Below are 21001 nucleotides of genomic sequence, written 5' to 3' on the forward strand. Positions count from 1 at the left end.
ACAAAGCAAGTATGATTCTGGGATGCATTAACAGTAGCATTGTGAGAAAGACACGAGAAGTAATTTTTCTGCTCTACTCTGTATTAATTAGGCCTCAACTGGAGTATTGTGTCCAGTTCTGGGCACCATTTCAAGAAATGTGGTGAAATTGGAGAATGTCCAGAGAAGACCAAAAAAATTATTAAAGGTCCAGAAAATATGACCTACAAGGGAAGTCGGAAAAAAATGACTTTGTTTAGTCTGGAAAAGGGAAGACAGAGGGACAGGATAGCAGTTTATGTACCTAAAAGGGTGTTACAAGGAGGAAGGAGAAAAATTGTTCTCCTTGATCTCTGCTTTGTGTCTTATTATCTAAGTTGCAGCAAAAGAGGTTTAAGTTGGACATTATGAAAAGGTTCCTAACCGTCAGGTTGATTAAACACTGGACTAAGTTGCCTAGGGAGGTTGTGGAATCTCCATCATTGGAGATATTCAGGAGCAGGTTTGAAAGCTCTATCAGGGATGATTTAGATGGTGCTTTGTCCTGCCATGACGGCAGGGGACTTGACTTGATGACCTCTTGAAGTCCCTTTCAGTTCTAAGATTTATTAGCATCAGTCACAAAATACATTAGACTCTGGAGGTGCCACAAGACTTCTAGTTGTCTTTGAGACTAAGCTCTCAAGTTAAGATATTCAATGTCCTTTCTTCTAAAAGGAGTATTTTTAATGGTATGGGCCTCAGAATGTCAACATCCAGCCTTATTTGAGTGTTTAGTTTAACAGGTGGGCAGGGGTAAAATGACTATAATGTCAACTTCATTTTCAGTCCTGGACAACATGTTAGCTAGAGGAAGTTGAGTATTGAAGATCCCAGGTATTTTAAGATTAGTGTTCAACAGCTTACTGAGTATTTTGCTATAATTTGGAGCTAAATTCTGCCTCCAATCCATTGAAGACTGTGGAAAGCACATTTACTTCAATGGAAGCAGAAAATAGTCCTTAAAAGTTTAAGTGAAAAGTTTCCCTCCCCCATGCCTTTTAAAACAAAACAAACAAAACAGAACTATTGCATGGATGCTCATGACTAATTTTACGTATCTAAAGTCATCTGTTGAAGTATAAATATTTGAAGTAAATAATTTAAGGGTTTGTTTTCCAATGGAGTTTTCTGTATTGTTTTAATCATGTAGTAAAATAAAGCACTTTAAAAAAAGATTATTTATTTATTTAACACACCATACTAGCACATTTGAAAGCTAGTGGTTTAAAATCCCGAGGGGGGAAAAAAAAAATCTCAAAATGTTAGATGTATTTACACAAAAGTAACCGAATGGGGAAAAAACTTGCACTCTCCACTTGGAGGAGATGGGGGGGGGTACCCATGTTTGCTTGGGATTTTCTTATATCTCAAGGAAATGTAACCTTTCAGTCTTTCCATTCTTCATTCTCTGACTCAGTCTCCTCACCTGCAAAAATCAGTTGTAGAATGTATTGCTGTCCCATACAAGGCAAGCAAATTCTAAAAAACCTCTTATCAGCTTCATTAAGAGCACATCTACAAAACAGGGCTAAAGTTGGAATAAGCTATTCAACTTAAGCTACACAATTGACATAGCTTATTTCAGCTTTTGGTGGTGTTTGGACTTCAGCTATCAACACAGGAAGTTGAAGGAAGAACACTCCGATTTACCTTAATCCAACTCATGGTAACCCTCATTTTACGAGGAGTAAGAAGTCATCCAGCTTGACATTTTGAAATAAAGGCTTGGAGTGTAGACACACACGATGTGTGTGTAGACACACACTTAAGAGTGCTTGATGATTAGCTTGCGGACAATACAAGACAGGCATATTTTTCCCCATAGCTCTCAACTCAAATTAGAGTTTATACCTCCTCATTTAGTAACTACTTATAAAACTTAGTGATTTGAGTGATGTAGGGCCTTTAGGACTTTAAGGGTTTCAAGTTTATCTCCAGAAGATTCTTCCTGCAAGTCAGCCTGAAAGTCACATCAAAGAGTGGCATTCCATAGAATTAAGGGAGTAAGCTATCACAGTATCAAGTTACCAATCCAAAAGGCAGGGAAGGAGGAGGGTAATAAGACACAAATTGGGATACTAACTTAGGGTTCATCTACATTTCACCGTTATTTCAAGATAGTTATTTCTAAATAACCATGTGAACATCTGCACAGCCATTCCATTGTTTTGAAATAATTCTGAAATCCGTAAACCTTGTTCTGTTAGGAATAACACTTATTCTGAAATATGGTGCATGTAGATGCTCCACTGCTGCTATTCTGAAATAGCCCCTCAGCAGGGCCATTCTAAGTTATTCCTCCCCTGTGCTTCCTGGGGCTCTAAAGCAAGATAGCACATCTATATTAGGGAAACCTGCCTTAGACTTCCCTGCAGTGTAGACATGCTATTTCTAAATAAGCATGCAGTGTAAATATACCCTTAGGCTGTGTCCAGACTGCATCCCTTTTCCAGAAAAGGGAAGCAAATTAGACACATCGCAATTGCAATTGAAGCAGGGATTTAAATCCTCCTGCTTCATTTGCATAAAAATGGCTGCCGCTTTTTTCCAGCTCGGAGCTTTGCCAGAAAAATGCGCCAGTCTAGACGCGGATCTTTCGGGAAAATAAAATAAGGAATAAGATCTTTCAGAAAAGGCTTTATTTTCCGAAAGATCCGCATCTAGACTGGCGCTTTTTTACGGCAAAGCTCAGAGCTGGAAAAAAGTGGCAGCCATTTTTATGCAAATTAAGCAGGGGGATTTAAATCCCCGCTTCATTTGCAATTGCGATGTGTCTAATTTGCTTCCCTTTTCTGGAAAAGAGATGCAGTCTAGACACAGCCTTAGAGGCCTTTCTACAAAGAGTCTATTTTCAGGTCAAAAGCAGTAGCTCAATTTGTTTTGAATCCGAAAAGGCACATGCATGTTTCCCTTCTATAAATCAGACTAATACTTGCAACATTGCTGCATTCCCAAAAATTAAAAAAAAAAAAAAAAATACTGAGATTAAGGACTTAATCTCTCCTCCTACCTACCAATCTGCACAGCCCCATTATTATATGAAGGGCAAATGCAGGGGAAAAATTATCAGTATGGGAGATTTGAAAAAAATTCTAAACTGTTATGATAAAGTTGTGATTACTGCATAGATGTAAGATAGGCTGCGGGTGGCGGGGGAGAACAATATTTAACTAGTTCTAACTTTTGGGTATAAATAAGTAGAACAATTAAACCTGCATACAAGTGTGATTGCAGGCATTATACTAGATGGTCCAAATAGCCTACCAACCCCTTCCCCCTCCAGGAGCAGCTGGGGTGAAAGATAGTAATTGGGGTAAATTCATTAGTAACTTTGCTGCTGCTACTACAACATTCTCAGCCTGGCTAGGGCAACCAGGAGTTTTGGTTTACAGTGATGAGCAAGTCCTAAAGAGACTCAGCTATCATTAAGCAAGCTACCTATATAGTCTTAAAACAGAAATATTAATCTGGTACAGATAATTAATTGCTTTTCTGTTGCACCCCTTTTTCCTTTGCCTGTACTTGGTTGATAGTTTGTTTTGACCACTTTCCTTATAAACACGCAAGCTATCATCATCTCTCAGTGTCATTCCAGCAATAAGTAATTCAGAGCGAAGTCTAAGGTATTTTTGCATTTACTCCAGTATTACTCACCAGTTCATGAAGTTTCCTCTGTAAGAGATACTAGACTAAGATTTTAAACTTTGTATTAAATTCTAGTCTACAAGTAATGCTCCAAATCCATGCTCACCTCTCAGAGATCCAGAATAAATTGAGACTATGAACTTTTCTAGAACCAAGCTGAAAGGGTTTTAAACAAGTTTGGCTGAGCACACTAGTGGTTCATTCAATTATACCAATAAATGTTGGTAAAGTTCCCTAATTTAACAAGAGATGCATAAAACAAGCTTTCTAAGCAAAGAGAAAATATTTTATAAGCATACCTGAAGAGTAAAGGGCCTTATGTCTCTTCTGAATAACATCCCTAAGAGCAGCTACTATTCCTCCGTCACTGGGTGACTGCGGTGATGTTGGAGTCACCTGTTTAAATAGATTAACAGGAGTGATCATTTTGATTTGTATAACGAAGCTCTTACTGTAGTGATGGAACTACCATGATCAGAAATACGAAGTTACTAGTTACAAAGTGGGGCAAGAATGTATTTACTGAAGATTCAATATGTTTTCAGGATGAACTAGTTGGCCAAAAGGAATTAAATCTGTTTAGTTCAACTCTGCATTAACTTTGGAGAGTGTTACAGCTAGAAACCAGGTACCATATTTCAAGCCAGTCTGGTATTAGCCAATAACTTATTCCCTTCTTTGGCTATTTCAGGTCAATAGTGGAAGAACTAGTTCTGCCTCGCTACTCCATGATTTCAGTACAGCTTCAGATATATGCATTTAGAAAGCCACCTAGAAGGACTGAATATATTCTGAATAGCCACACAAGGGCAGAAGGAAGGAAACTAAGTTTAGGTGGAGTGTTTGGAGCAGCTGCAGCTCTTCAAGAGATAATAGTTTGTTTGATGCTCCAAGCCACATGTTCACTATTTTGAATATCTGTCTACAAAATTAAGTAGTGTTTCTCCTCCCAGGAGTTTCCTGCTCTACAAAAAGCTTTGTAATATAGGGAGGAGGGATAGCTTCACTATAAATGCAGATATGCCAAGCCTGTTTATCTTATCACAGCATAGGCAGTGAGAAAATGACTTAAGTCTTTGACTCTTGCCTTAGAACACGGACTTCAGTTACAATCCATCAGCCATTCATCAACCTGATCTGCAGTCCTGTGCTATAAATGGACACTGGACGAAGAACATGGACACTCTGGTAAGAGACAGAATTCCAGGTTAGGACCTGGCAAGGCTGCACTTTCCATCCACAACACCATGTGGTGCTCACTCCTGTCTCCCTTTTACAGACAGTCTTTGTTACTGTCCTTGAAGGAGACCAGAGAAGCTTTGAAACAGAAGCCACTGCAACTCCTGGCTTTTGTTGTCTTGTCTGACCCAGTGCAATAGGTGCTACTAACAGTTATCATGAAAGAGGTTAGTGTTACGAGGCAGTGTCTACACAGACATGAACAAATCTTTATGCTAAGGACTATTTGAATGAGCTTCCCAATTAGATAAGCAAGCTTCTGCTAAAGATACCTCACAGGAGTATATAAATAAACTAGCATCGAGGTTTATGGCTATTAGACTATAACTTACCTAGGAATTAACAATCTTATGATTTTTTCAGGGAAAGTTTTGCTTTAATATGAGGAAGTCATCTCCAGATGTGAGGTGGGAATACTCAAGTTGTTTTCAGAGCAAGTAATTATACTATGTGCATATGTTTACTTTAAACTATTAACAGGAAAAAAAACCTGGCCAAAAAAATGATGCAAGTATGAGCATTTGGAATCCCTGTTTATTTAGTTTTACACTAAAAAAACTCTGGGAAATTCGGAAGAGATGCTTTAAGTAAAGCCTCAGTCAGTTCACAGGACCCAGCCCTGACCCTTTTCATGTTAGGGATGAAACTTCCTCAGCTATTACAGATAAGACTATTTGTCCAAATTTAACTGCAGGATGGAAAAAAAAAAACACTTTACTCACTTGGGGGGATTTGAGCAGTAGGCTCATACTTTGCCCCTAAGAACTTGTATTTAGGACATACCTGAATCTGGTGCAGGCAATTCACAAGGGAACGCTGCAGAAAGCGGTAACAAGAGGGACGCAGATCTGCTTGCAGATAAATTATCGACCCTCCCGGTATTACAAAGCCTTTTCAATGGGAAGGAACAATTCCTCCCAGAAGGAAAGGCATTTATGAAAAGCCACCTAGTTTTGTAGACTGATTGGTCTACCACAGTGAAGAGCTTGGATCATCAGAGAAACCTTTTATCTCTGAAAGGGAGCTGCAGTTGCTCCAGGCACTCTAGCTAGAGTGAGTAGGTCAAGAACCAGCTTTTTTCCAAGGAAGCAGCTTTGATAGTTGCCAGCCACTAGGCTTAGTAGGATTTATTTGTATTTTTTTCTGCCACAAGGGAATCAAAACAAGCTTGTAGCTGCCAAGACATGTTTGCTATGTAACTGCTAGAGCATCAGAGCTCACTGGACACTACTCAGCAAGCATCAGCAGTAAAGTAAAAAAGGGCATCTCACACATGTTACCAATTTAGGTTTTGTTCCTACAACTGTGAGGTTAGTTATTTCTTTCAAAGTCAAAACAGTCATAGTCTACAGTCGAGTTTAAAAACTGAAATACTGATGCATAAACACAACCCATCACAGATGCATGATGTTTAAATGCAAAAACCTACCCAAAGCCAATATATAATCAACAATCTTCTAGGATTAGGTGGCAATTGCCTTGGTGCAGAGTAGGGATGTAAGCCGCTGGTCAACTTCCAATTAAGCATATGCTTATCAGGTTAGTCAAGTAGTTACTCGATTAGTCACTCCTCCCCTGCTTCCCGCATGCTGGCCCTATCAGAGAGCCGCAGCTATGGGAGTAGCAGGAGCCCACGCTGGGGGAAGCCATCTTAAAAGCCAGCTCCCCCTCCCCCCCAGCATCTTGTCCATGGGGGTAGAAGCATAGCAGGGAAACAGTGTGAGCAGGATTGAAGCAGTCCCCACTTGCCCCCATCTGACTGCTGGGCCTCTCCCTTTGAAATGTAGCAAGAGCCCCCGGGCTCCGGGTTCCCTGCACTGCCTACATTTCAAAGGGAGAGGCAGAACCCCAGGCGAGAGGGGACTGCTTGAGCCCCTGCTGGTCTTCTGCCTTTTAAATGTGGTAGTAAGAGCCGCCTGGTCTCACTACATTTACAAGGCAGAGGCACAGCAGAGAGAGCAAGCACCCCATCCCACCCCTTATCTACTGATCGAGTAGTCGATGGAAATTCCATTGGGGTTATCCATTTGTGGCCTCGAGGTATTTTGTTTACATTGACCATCCCCAGACACAGCCTTATGCAGCTTCCAGTGGCCGTGGGTCATCATTCCTGGCCACTAGGAGCTGTGGGAAGTGGTGGTCAGGATATCCCTGTGGCCCATCACTTCCTGCAGCTTCCATTGGCTGGGTTTGGCAAATCACAACTCTTAGGAGGATGATGGAGGGGGGAGGAATGTGCCTTCAGGCATTCAGCTTGAGCAAAGATGTCTCATGCCCACCAGCGGATAACCCTGCTCGGTCACGTGTGGTCCACAGGCTGGTGCAGTACGCAACACTTAAGGATGAATAGAATTATTGTAGACTTCATCCCATATTCAGAGTTTCAATTTTGCACAGTTAATCCAAGAGTTACACGGCTCCTCCACTGCATTCCAGTACAGGTGGAAAGCTGAAGTACAGCACTCAAGCTCCATTGACCTTTGCCGATTCCGGAGGGCTTCCACCACAAAGGGAAGCAATCACAGCACTGGAAGGGGCCCTGGGAGCCCCCACTTGCCCACTAGCATCCCTCCTGCTTTCAGGGGTTGTGGCAAGACGGGACTTTGATCCCCCAGCCAGTGCCTCACTCAAGTGGGATGGTCCTTCAGAAGTACAGCCCCAGCCCGGGGCTCCCATTTGCCCCTGGGGTTAGACAACACTCATGCCCTCAGAATGCTGTTACCTTGTGTCTACACCCGTGAGTTCCTGCCCTGGGTACTGGTCACAAGACGACACCAGCATCAGCTTGGATGCCTCCACCCCACTCCATACTTACCTAAGAGTTCTGCCAACCCAAAACTGAAGTTATCCAGGAACAACCATCCCTATGATAAGTCTCGGCTGCTCTCTACCTCTGATACCTCAGGACTCCAGCCATACTGATCCTTTCAAACTGGCTTTCCTCTAGGCCTTATCCAGCTTCCTGGGTTGACTGTCCACTCAACCCTGTTGGCTAGAATGCCCAACCATACTATCCCCACAGCAGGGAACCAGTCAGTCAGAAGTCCACTAACCCAATTAGCCTCCCAGATCAATTGGAGCCCATAGCACATTCCCAGTTCATCCTAGATAGACAAGGATGTCTGGTTTGTCCTGACAAGCCCTTTGCTGGGAGATTCCCTTTCTTTTAAGCCCTGTGCACAATGCTGGGCTCCCATATCCCCAGCTGTGGGCACACACAGATACTTTCTACAGTAGAGATGGAGGGAGGGAAAGCAGACATTGTGAAAAGCCAGTCGTGATTATGGCCAGCGGCGGATTTATGGCAAGGCAAGCGGGGCGGCTGCCCTGGGCCCCGCGCTTCCCGAGGCCCCTTGCAGGAGCAGGGAACCCTCCCCAGGTGGCCACTGAGCCCCATATGCCAGCAGTACTGACAGGACACAGGTTACCCTCAAGGCAGGGCAGAGCAAGAGCCAGCCCCAATTTGACCCATTTGTGATTGGTGCCATCTCTCCACTGCACGTTCAAGAGCTGGTCCCAAAGTCTCCTTTGGCACTAGGAAAATAACTTACTGACCCTGAAGAAATACTACAGCCTCACCTCCAGACCCAAGGAAGAACCTGAATTAATTGCATAAGGATCAGCAAGGTCACTGGTTTAATGCTGGCCTGTCCCCCAGCAGCCTAGGTTCAATCCTCCTGCATCCTAGGAGTCATGAATTCCCAGGAGAGGGTGTAGGTGACCTTCAGTAAGACCACCACAAATAGCCAGTTACCTGTGCAAGGCCATGAACCACCCAGGTTAGGGACTTGCCTATCCCAGAAGCACCAGACGACCTTCAACATCCATCCCAAAACTCAAATGCCACTGAGTAAGCTAAAAAGGTGGATGGTGCACACGCTCCTTTGGCTGTAGAGCCTGTTTTCAGCACCCAAGACTCAATGCTGCCCACCTCTTCTCTGGCACTTCCATGGCTTTCAGAGAATGAGAGACCATCAGCTACATGGCTGTTCAGCCCAGACACATGCTTGACCGTGAAGTGAATGTTGCTGACAGATTTCGGGTCGGTAAAATTATTAGCAGCGAGCTTCAAGAGCCTGTCTCGGGAGGTTTTTGCCAAAGGAATCCATGCAAACTGTCACTCCTTCTCCTTCCTGTGAAGGGCAGTCATGCTCCATGCTAGAAGGTAAATTGTCTTTCCCACAAGACTGTGGGTGAGACATGACAGCTGACAGTCAAATCCTTCCAGCAAGAGTGGAGTTAAGTGCCTGTAGTTCCCAGAAGGCAAGGCAGGGGATACAGACAAGCCTCTGTTCAGAGCACAATGTGCGTATTTCAAAAGCACGGAGTATCTGGGGCAAAGGACTCCATCGCAGAGGTGGAGACTCTGGTCTGCATCCATGCCACCTGAGGTCATACAGGGGGAAGAGGAGGGGGCGGGGGGAGATGTTTCCCAAGCTGAACTATTTCCCTCGAGTTTCAGGAAACTGGTAGAAAGTGTTCAGTTTAGCCAGTGACGGGTGCACTCGCCCTGTAGCTGGTCTGTGGGCTCATTAAACACCCAGCTGCCCAGAAGAGTTCTGCGGTAGCACTTTGATCAGTGTGCATGAGCAGAACAAATAGGCAAGACAATTCAGCCACGATCTAATAATCCCGAAATTGGCTGAGAACGGGGTGAGGGGGGTTAAGATTCCACCTACACCAACACAGTGTCTTCTGGCTCCAGTTACAATGTGGGAGCAGTCTTCAGAGTCTCTCACTTAACATACCAGACTGCAGCCCTGCAAAGCCCACAGCCGCATAACGCTTTGGGGACCTGGCTTGTCTCATGTGCCCTGAGGGACAGAGGTACCTCATGGCATCCTAGGACACATGGCTGTGCCATAAGCTTTCCCATGTAACGAAGAGCTTCGTATGCAAAAAAACCCAAAAACAACCCTCCTCCCCCCCAAAAAAAACACACATGGAGCAGTTACAATAATGCTTGTTAGATTGGTGTAATTCTATTGCTGGGGGAGGGGGCATTAATTGCAGAGGAGGTAGTACTTGGCTTGTAATGGCAATTCAGAAACTAGTGCTGGGACTGTGACATGAACCTGAGAGCCAGTTTAAGCAGCACTGTATCAATGGCAGAGCTTCTCCAACTGACATGCTACTAGTGCTCAGGGGGAGAGCTCCCTTCCATCAGCTCCGAGTGCCATGCTAGAAAGCTTAGAGCAACTCAGCTGTAGGACTGCAGCTGTGTGGCTGTAAGCTGCATAGTACAGCCATTGCCAAACATCTTCAGCCTGAGGCTGTTTGGTGGACAGGGCTTGAGTACTGACTAAAACGTCACCTGGCGCACCAGCAGAAAGCCTACTTTTGCAAGATTTCCACTAACAGTTTTGGAAGTGCAGCTCAACTTTAGACCAAAGCAGAACAGAAGTTTGGACTCCTGTATTCTTTTCACTTCTGCCTCTGACTCAGAATGTGCCTTTGTAAGTCAGCCTACCCACTCAGCAAGAGATGTGAAGGATAACAAGGAGGGTTATGTCTGTCAAACCAACCAACCAACCCTCCCACCCACCCCAACCCAAAACAAACCAACCCAACCCAACGTCAGGGAAAGCGTGAGGCTCTTTCCCATTCAGTAGGGATCAATGTGGAAAAAGCCAAAGTACTTCAACACGGTCAGTTCCTAGACTGCAGCACAGTATGGAGGAGGTGAGCAATCCTTAGTGGTGAAATGATGGATTTGAGCATGTCCAGCTTTTCTGTGAGGCAGATCTAATGCATATGAAGGTGCCAAGGGAGTTGGCAAACGTGATTGCAAAGCCACTGGTCACGATCTTTGAAAACTCGTGGTGATCAGAGAGGTCTCTGACGCTAGGGGGGCAGGATAGCTCAGTGGTTTGAGCATTAGCCTGCTAAACCCAGGGTTGTGAATTCAATCCTTCAGGGGGGCCATTTAGGGATCTGGGGCAAATCTGTCAGGAATGGTACAGTCTCCTGCCCTCACAGCAGGTCTAAGGACTCTTTTCAGCTCTATGAGATGGTATATTTCCATATATTATAATAAATATGGTGCTTATCTTTAAAAAAAGGGGTCTGGGGGAACTACTCAGCCTCAATCTCTGAAAAAAAAAAAAAAAAAAAAAAAAAAACACACCATGGACCAGGTATTCAAGGAATCCACTTGCAAACACTTTCAAGGAGAGGAAGGTGATCAGTAAGTCAATATGGATTCCCTAAGGGGAAGCCATGCCTGACCATACTGATTGCCTTCTATGATGAGAACAGTCTGTGGAAATTGGCGGCGGCGGGGAGGGAAACAGTGGACATATCTTTACTTTAGCAAAGCTTTGATACATAGTATTCTTGCCAGCCAATTAAAATAGTATTGATTGGATAAATGGATTAGAAGGTGACTAGAAAGCTGGCTAGCTAGTCAGATTCAATGGGAAGTGATCAACGACTTGATGTTTAGTTGGCAGCTGGCATCAAACGGATTACTCCAGGAGTCTGTCCTGAGACTGGCTTTGTTCAACATCTTCATCATCTGCAGAGCTAAACAAACCACTGAATCTACTCGCCCGTGGCAAGTAGATTTCAACCAGTCGCTCTGTGCACCCCATTCACCGGCGCTTCACGCATGCGCAGTGCCAGTCTGGCGCATGCACGGTGCGAGGCTGGCGAGTAGCTCTAGCCGGGGTTTGTCAAGCCCTGATCTAGATGGTGGCATGAATTGCATTCTCAGCAAGTTGTGGAGGACACTAAGATGGGGGGAAGGGAGGAGAAGATGATGTTAGAGAGTAGACAGAGGGCTCAGAGTAACCTAGACACGTTTGAGGATTGAGTCAGAAGAAATCTGATGAGGTTCAACGAGATAAGAGCAGAGTCCTGCACTTAGGACAGCAGAATCCCATGCACTGCTCCAGGCTGGGAACTAACTGGTTAAGAAAGGACCCAGGGATTACAGTAGATGAGAAGCTGGATATGAGTCAGGGTCTCCTTGTTGCCAAAAAGGATTATTGGGCTGCATTATAAGAGCACTGCCAGCAGATCAAGGAAAATGATTATTCCCCTCTATTCAACACTAGTGACACCACATCTGTCCATATCCAGGGGCAGCCCATCCACAGAGGCGAACTAGGCGGTTTCCTAGGGCACCAAGCTAAATGGGGTGCCAAATGGTGGCGCAATATCACTGAGGTGTTTGCCGGTGGGGGTGCCGATTGCACGGTTTGCTTAGGACGCCTAGGACCTCCCGTCCGTATCCAGTTTGGGGTCCCCCATTACAGAAAGGATGTGGGGGAATTAGAGTCCCCAGCAGGGGGATGGGATAAAAATTAGGGGGCTGGGGTACAACTTAGGAGGAGAGACTGAGGGAGCTAGGATTATTTAGTGTGCAGAGAGAGTGAGGGGGAATTTGATAACAGCCTTCAGTAACCTGAAGGGGGTTCCAGGGAGGATGGAGAGAGGCTGTTTTCAGTAGTGATAGAACAAGGAGCAGTGCTCTCCAGTTGCAACATGGAAGGTCTAGGTTGGATATTCAGAAACTACTTCACTAGGAGAATGGTGACGCACTGGAATGGGAGGTGGTAGAATCTCTATCCTTAGTGGTTTTTAAGCCATGGCTGAATGATCCAGTTGAGGATGGTCCTGATTTGAACAGGGTGAGAAAAGGTCTAGTCCGATGTTTGAGTCCTAATCTTCTAAAATTCTAGAGTAACCAATTGCAAGTCCACGTATCACTAATATATGCATTTAGCAGAAAAAGAGGCATGTCTCTAGGAAGCATTCCCTCCTAGGCTATTCTATGTGCCATTTCTCAAGAGGCTGTTTAATGTACTCATACAGACTGGCTAGCATGAACCTTGTTTTTTCTTTATGGTCAACATGAGTTATTTAAAGTAAGAGAACCCTATAGGGGACATGACAATTCACTGCTTAACTCTAGGGACAGTTCTCTACTATGGGACTAATGTCCCACTCCGCATCAAGCATTTTTTGATAATTTTCAATTTATAAATTAAATAAGGAGTTTTGTTGCACCTTAGAAATTGGCAGATTTAGTAGGTCATGAGCTTTTGTGAGTAAAACCTACCTCAGATGAGTTGGAGTGGAAATTATAGAATCCGGGGTGAGTATATAAACAGCAAAAGAAATTCTGTCAACTGTAAGACCACTATTAAAAAGGCTCATTAAGTCAGGGTGGGCACCTCTCATTTGCAACATTTGATGTGGAGATGTGAATATCAAAAGGGAAAATTGCCTTTGTTGTGTGTTAGCCAATTGAGATCTAACACATTCATTGTTTAACTTTATATTTCTGTCTAAGATACCTTTTCAATACATCAGTTTACTGCTTGTCATTGCATTGACTCAGGTTCTGAGGAGTCACTGCTCTCCTTACTCAACACCTTCCATAGCAAGTTTCACTTAGAGGCAAAGACTGGGGAAGGGTTCATCTACTTCACAATAAAATGCCATACTACGCTTAGTTTCTTATTTGCAGTTTTCACATTCTTATTTTCAAGGTATAGAAAACTGGATACCCTTTCAAAAGAAAATTCTGAGATGGTCTATGGTGCAATGTACATGTAGTTTCCTAATTGTAGCACAACAGGAATGTAGGTCTATACCAAGTATTAAATTGCATCCTTAGATTCCATACTCCCCTCTACACACTTAATATCAATACATCACACTTAGCTTCTCTTATTGCTGAAAAGCCTGTAAACTCATTTGCAATGTTCCTTCGGATCTTTTCCATCCACATGCAGAATAAATATTTGTATACCAAGGCATGTGCGAATGTGCAAGAGAAACACAGAACATAGCTATGGTGGCATATGATTTCTCCTAAGTGGCTGCACAAGTACACAGCTTCCAGGGAAACACAACTCATTAGTATCAATTAGTACTGGTTAAAAAAATATATACTTGCCGATTTCAGCTGGATTCCCTTTCTGATCTGACCCATTAGATCATTTTGATGCAGAGTAGTTGGGGTCTTTTCAGTCTTTATTTTATGAAGAGTCTGTCTTTGCAGATCCACTGGTGATGTCCTCTTAGGAGACAGGGGAGGTAGTACTGGAAGTGCCGGTGCAATGACAATTGAAGGGACATTCCATGGAGGGTACAGTGCATTTGATGTAGAGGGAGATGCTAGTTGAATTGATTTGAGTCCATCAGCTCTTTGAGATGAGCTAGAAGTAAGTTCAATACTAGGACTGATAGTTGAAGAGGATGTAGAATGAAGCAGAGCAGAACTAGATCTTGAAGATGTCGCTGCAGAAAAAGAGAGTTAAGTTTAATGTCTAAGAGCAGAGCTCTCAGATTGATCTCCTCTACGCAACCAATCCCTCAGCAACTACCCTTTGTTTGGCAAAGTTTAAGCACATCAGACATCTTAAAGAAGCAGAATCGAGGCACTTATATCATACCATGTTGTATGATGCAAGGGGACAGGGATGAGACATACTAGGGATGTAAAATCCCATTTAATTGGTGAACTGATTAAAGGGGGGGCTGCACAGGGGGGCCACCCTGCCCCCATCCCCAGCTTGCAGCACACCCAGGTCAGGCACGCCAACATCAGAGGTTGCTCTGGCTGGGTTGGCATGCCTCCCCTCCCCCACTGGGCCCTGCAGAGTGAGAGCAGCCCTCTGCCCACAGTGAGTGGGGAGCTGCTCCAGCCCCACCAGTTAACTGGAACCAGTAAGCCACACCCATTAAGGGTGAGGCTTACCAGTTAACCATTCACATCCCTAAAGAAAGGGTCAGATATCTAGCTATTAATCTTTACAATAGTTAGCTCGCATCTTGAGGCCCAGAGCAAAACCTGAAGATGTGAGCACCCTTGTATTTTAGCCAAGCTCAAACCCAACCGTTGAGACTTGCACTACCTGTGCACTAGCAATGCCTCTCAACAGAATCACTATTAACATGGAACGAACCTTCCCTCACCTCCAAGCCTTATCTACAAAGTCATGTCTTACTTGCTTTTGTAACAAGGCAAGCTTGTAGAGTCTACTTCATTCCAGTGTATTACTGTAATGAGGTGAATGCTCAAACATTGGCAAAGTAGTAGCTTACTCAAGCTATATCAAAGTTTTATTTGCACCTCTCAGAGCCTCTTTCCGTATAGCTTCTATTCCTCCTTTCCTCTCTATCATTTTGAAGATCTTTTCAGAGGTTCTCTTGTTTTTCAGATGATCTTCTGTTACACCAGCCTGATCAAATAGCTTCTTCAGATCTGAATTCAAGATAGCCTGCAAGACAATCGGTAAGGGTCAATTTAGGTTGTTTTTTTTGGTTGTTTTTTTGCTGTCACGTGACCAGCTTATTTCAGATGATATTTTTCCACTCACTGATCTTAAATAGTGCAGGGTTAATGTATCTGGGTTTCCCTTCCTGAGGTTGGAAGGGAAGGAGTGTAGTGAGGAGAAAATTTCAGCAACACTATTGGAAACAGACTACCAATTTTTTTAGATTCCAGAAAATTAGTCAAAATTTAAGCTAATTAACAGAAAAGTTGGGGAGCTCCCTGGTTAAAAAACCAGGCTTTGAAAACTGAGTATTTTCAATTAATCTCCAGGTTCACAAATTGTATTGCATTTAGTGTAAAGCCTTCAGTAGATGAAGTTTGTTCACATTCCACTATTACTCATGTTAAAGATAGGTAAGTGCAGCTTTATGCTGAAGCAAGTTTTTATTTATTCGTAGCTTCATAGGAGTCAAACATTAGTGGATAAAATAGTGCAAGTGACTATGCAGTCTTCGAGAGATCTTTATTAAAAGCCAGGTATGAGAAATAAGCTTTTTGAAGTCTTATGCATTAACTTGTAATAGATATCTACTGTTTCTTGTACCTTTAAAATATATGTTGCTAAGAAGAGTTAAAAGCTCTTAAGTGGATTAGCTTTCTTTAACAATATACCCCCCATCGGCCAGTCCATTTTGGCCACTTTTCAGCAAGACAGAAAAGGCCTTTCCATTTCATTTTCCACACACACGCTTCCTTACAGGTGCTGAAGACCATTCCATACAAGACTAATGATCACAATATTGAACCGTTAAGTGTTAACAAACATTAACTCTAGATTCAAAAGTTGTTCCACACAAGCAGAAGTATTATCAGTTATGTTTGACAGTTCTATTGTTAGCTAAGACAGAAAATACTTACAGCAAATCCAGTTGGCTGAGTCCATCCCCAATGGCTCAAATGCCTAGGGAGAAAGTATTTGTTCATTTGAGCACCACATACATAAGATACGAGATTAGTAACAGTTGTAAGTAAATCAAATCACCACCATATACACCTTGTTTGAGGCATATTGGAAATATACTAGACGTCAGTCTCAAATTCTAGAATGTTGAAGGTAACCTTATTTGAAGTGATCATGGAAGCTTCACCACATGCCCCATGCATGGATATGTTCCTCACTCCCCACCCCCGTAATGTTCTAGGCACATTATCAAAAAACAAAGAACAATTCAAAAAGCGTCAGGAGCTCTTGGGTCTCTAGTGGTTTCCCTTTGACTAGTTGTAACTAAGGCATGTCCTCTTGAAACATCTGGCCAAGAGGAAACTGACACGACCCACCTTCTCTTTCCTCACACTTTCCATTGTTGGAGCCTTGTATTGCAGGAGTCACACAAAAATCCTTGGCCAAACAGCAGTACTTCATGTACTGTGGTGTTTATGCATTCTGGTATTTGATACTCTGGAAAGCCAGTCCTCACACATTGTTGCATACCACTCATGCTATAAAGATTCAAAACAGCCACAGTAACTTCAGCCCTGTTCTCCCTCTCAGATCAAGGAGGGGTTTCACAGAAGTTATACAGGGCCTATAGCTCAAGTAACTATTCTCTTTTGGAAGAAACAGATGCTTAAGAGCTCTTAAGTCAGTATTGGCCCTATAGGGGGTTCTTATTAGAGAACCGGAACTTAAAAAGGGCTCAAGAACTCAGTAACAACTGTATCATAGGACTCATGTGAGAAGTCAGATGTGTTATTTGCCACCTACCATATGAAGTAACTAAAGCCAATAAAAGTTGAAGAGGAAAGACTAATTTATTGGCCTTTAAAGATAATTCATTTTGCATAAGTGTGTGGGGGGAGGGAGACAAGCTTGACCAAATTAATGTATTCCAACTTCAACCATTCCTCTAATACATCAGTAGCTTTGGGCTTGTACAAAAAGTAGTGTTAACAATGATTTAAGCAAAAATCTCTAAAAGCAAGATATTTGTATTATTGGTAGCATTTGATCTTCTAGTTAACTTTGCCTTATATTGAGAAAAATATTACTTCTTGTCCAATCAGAACTAATTCAGGGCCAAGATTTTGAAGAGCAACTGTAGATTCTAGGTGTCCAACCTGGTAAGCCACCAAGAGGCCCAATTTTCAGATGGGCCATCCCTTGTGGTTCAGGAATCCTAAATTCTATTCCCCCCCCCCCCTTCAGCTAGAATCATAAAACTGGAAGAGACCTCAGGAGGTCATCAAGTCCAGCCCCCTGCCCAAGGCAGGACCAATCCCAACTAAATCAACCCAGCCAGGGCTCTGTCAAGCCAGGACTTAAAAACCTCTAGGGATGGAGACTCCACTACTTCCCTAGGTAACCCATTCCAGTGCTTCACCACCCTCCTAGGAAAAAGTGTTTCACTAATAGCCAACCTAGACCTCCCCCACTGTAACGAGACCATTGTTCCTTGTTCTGCCATGTGTCACTACTGAGAACAACCTGTCTCCATCCTCTTTGGAACCTGCCTTCAGGAAGTTGAAGGCTGCTATCAAATCCCCCTCCTACTCTTCTCTCCTGTGAACTAAAACCCAAATCCCTCAGTCTCTCCTCATAGGTCATGTGCTCCAGACCCCTAATCATTTTGGGCGCCTTCCGCTGGACCCTCTCCAATGCATCCACATCCTTTCTATAGCAGGGGGCCCAGAACTGGACACAATACTCCAGATGTGGCCTCAGAGCCAAATAAAGGGGAATAATGACATCTCTGGATCTGCTGGCAATGCTCCTCCTAATGCACCCTAATATGTTTAACCTGCGAAGACTCCAGGCTGTCACCAAGATAAAGGAGACTGTGCTACGAGATCTCCTTTTTGCAGATGACTGCGCCCTGAATGCTGGATCAGAGCAGGAAATGCAAGCCAGTATGGACAAATTCGCAGCAGCATGCGACAACTTCGGCCTTCTCATCAACACAAAGAAAACCGAAGTGATGCACCAGCCAGCTCCGAAAGCTCAACATCAAGTGCCCACCATCACAGTGAAGGGCCAAAAGCTGCAAGCAGCAGACCAATTTACATATCTTGGCAGCACCCTCTCCCGCTCAGTGACAATTGACATCGAGGTCAACTGCAGAGTCGCCAAGGCAAGCTCTGCATTCGGCAGACTGCTGACCAAAGTGTGGGACCACCGTGGAATAAGCCTTGCTACAAAGCTTAAAGTCTATCGAGCAGTAGTGTTAACTACCCTGATGTATGCCAGTGAGACTTGGACTGTATACAGGAGGCACGCTAGGCAACTGAACCACTTCCACACGATTTGCCTCCGCAGACTTCTGAGGATCCAGTGGCAGGATAAGGTGCCAGACACAGAAGTCCTTTCTAGAGCAGTTTACACCCTGCTGATGAACAGCTCTTCTATGGTGAGCTGTTTCAAGGGAAGCGATCGCACGGGAGACAAAAGAAGCGATACAAAGATACGCTTAAAGCCTCTCTCAAGTCTCTGGATATTGACACCACCTCCTGGGAGACCCTGGCACAAGACTAATCAACATGGCACACGCTGATCTACCAAGGCTGTCAAACATCTGAAGCCAGAAGGACAACCATAGCACAAGAGAAGCGAGCACTCCATAAAGCCAGAGTTGCAGAAGCTGCAACAGTGGTGCCCACACATGTCTGCCCGACATGTGGCAGAACATTCCGTGCCCGTATCGGCCTTATCAGCCATTTGCAGACACACCGTGGACAGTCCACAACCCGTTAGATGTCAAGGTCCTCTTCGAATACGATGGACGAACAACAACAACAACAACAACATGCTATTAGCCTTCTTGGCTACAAGGGCACACTGTTGACTTATATCCAGCTTCTCAGCCACTGCAATCCCCAGGTCCTTTTCTGCAGAACTGCTACTTAGCCATTCAGTCCCCAGCCTGTAACAATGCTTGGGATTCTTCTGTCCCAAGTGCAGGACTCTGCACTTGTCCTTGTTGAACTTCAGATTTTTTTTGGCCTGTTGCCTTTATACCATGGCCCCATACAGATGCCTAACTGCTGTATCATGTGTACATTATTTATTTAACAGCAGTTTCATAATCACCCATCACTCTGTGGTGAAGCACTCTGAAAGCTAAATGAAAAGCTGATGTTCACTTTTAGTCAGAGATTGCTTGTATTATAGCTGGAGCAGACACTGGGTGCTAGTAGTAAAATACTCATTTAGCTCTTCGCAACCCAGTGAAAATATTTGAAAATTTGTCAAACTAATTCCTAATCCTTTCCTAGGATACATAAGACCAGTACAGAATAAGAAAGGAAATTTTGGATGTTTATTAGCAATGCAAAAGTTGTTGAAAAACAATTGTTCGATTCCTTGAATAACTTTGATACCCAAGCAATTTGCAGGTTAGATACTTATTTTTGTCCCACTGGATTCTACACTGACCAACATAAGCCAACTTAGCATTTCATAGATAATTAAGAGATCTTTTCTCACTCACCTGAAGTTGCACGGATAACTAATGTCATCTTTATTTAATTTTTTGCTTTTGTATTTTCCTTTCCATTTAGTTTTCTCTTGGGTGATTTGAGAAACATAAAGTGGAGGAGGTGAAATTCCAAGGTCAGGACAAGTTAGACTTGTGTGAGGCACAGATAATGGTGAAGGCATCTCAGACACAGATACTGAAACAATAGAAGAAAAAAAGTTAGTGAATGTGTTTGTACAGAATAAATATTTGCCTCATACAACATCAAGAAATTTTGTTAATTTTTAACATCCCTGCTAAGTCTGCTTAAGGAATTATTTTTATCTTGTAGCACATTGAGAGCATATTACCCAGTGTAGTCTTACTAAATATCTATTAAGAAGTAAAAAGACTACCTCCAACTTTAAAATAACAAGATTACCTATGTTGAGTTTTCAACTGTTTCCTTAGTTCTATATATTCCTATAGATACAAATTTGTGAGGAATAATCATTAATATTATTCCTGGTTGCCTGATTCAAAACAGTGGTAACAAAAGTTTGCTTTCAACAGGACTATACAGCTTTCAGTATTTGAGACTTTTTTTAAAGAAAGGTTAGCCAGTTACTATTACTAATTACCAGCTATATTTTTAGATAATAGTCTACTATACTGTATATCTAATAGAAGGGAATCTACACATACAAGAGATTATGAGTCTAGCACCGTTTCCTCTTCTTCCCCCCCCCCCCAGTGCCTCTTATCAGTTTTATTTTTATGGAGAACAAAAATTATCTGCCTATTCTTAACATAAACCCAGTTTAAATACACACTTGTTAGAGACAACTACTATTCCATAAGGAAAGACAGGGGTAATTCTTAACCATATTTTTCTCCACAGCATAGAGTCTTAACAGCAGATGTAATGACTAAAGCTAATTTCAAAAAAATATATTCTTCCTATTATCAATTCTCAAAGCTAAGAGCACAGAGTGATCCATTATCTATTTTTTAATTATCAGAAAAAAAAATTAAAATGCTATAGTCACAACATTAAATCCATACCAAGTTTCTAAAACTCTTGTTTTCTTTACTATTACTTTTCTATAATAACAGAAACATTTTATTTCCCAATTTTCATTATATAGAAAAAAACTAAACATGCTAATCTGCCAATTTCCTGTAATAACAAATTTCTGTCTATTGTTAATTTAGGCCCTAATATTGCAATCACTTACACGTGTTCTTAATTTTAAACAAGTGAAGAGTTCATTGGCATCAAATGCTTAAAGTTGATCATCTGTGTGTTTGCAGGACTGAAGTTTTGGTGTATACCACATTGGTGTCAAAAGTAAAATAAACCCATGGAATGAGGCTAACCAATATATGCAAGCGGTGCAAACTACACATGCAC

At 42.9% G+C, this 21001-nt stretch overlaps 1 protein-coding gene across 1 annotated transcript; it reads right to left on the bottom strand.

Moving 5' to 3' along the window:
- Positions 1–1166: 1166 nt before the first annotated feature.
- LOC142831022 (uncharacterized) lies at positions 1167–20767 on the bottom strand. The gene is made up of 7 exons (XM_075939752.2): positions 20653–20767; positions 19621–19804; positions 16055–16097; positions 14993–15140; positions 13814–14157; positions 3966–4062; positions 1167–1447 (listed from the first exon to the last, which is right to left on the bottom strand). Exons 2-7 carry the CDS (start codon positions 19788–19790, stop codon positions 1407–1409), a joined length of 843 nt encoding a protein of 280 aa, XP_075795867.2. The 5' UTR covers positions 19791–19804; positions 20653–20767; the 3' UTR covers positions 1167–1406.
- Between the last annotated feature and the right edge of the window lie 234 nt (positions 20768–21001).

This window comes from Pelodiscus sinensis, chromosome 11 (genome assembly GCF_052426305.1).
Source record: "Pelodiscus sinensis isolate ZL-2025 chromosome 11, ASM5242630v1, whole genome shotgun sequence".
Taxonomy (NCBI): domain Eukaryota; kingdom Metazoa; phylum Chordata; order Testudines; family Trionychidae; genus Pelodiscus; species Pelodiscus sinensis.

Excerpts from the sequence above, each read along its gene's own strand:
- LOC142831022 (XM_075939752.2), bottom strand. The coding sequence starts at position 19,790 with ATGCCTTCACCATTATCTGTGCCTCACACAAGTCTAACTTGTCCTGAC. Across the intron at positions 16,098-19,620 it reads AGTTATCCGTGCAACTTCAG|GCATTTGAGCCATTGGGGAT; the intron begins GTGAGTGAGAAA and ends CTTTCTCCCTAG. Across the intron at positions 4,063-13,813 it reads AGGGAATCCAGCTGAAATCG|GTGACTCCAACATCACCGCA; the intron begins GCAAGTATATAT and ends CTATTTAAACAG.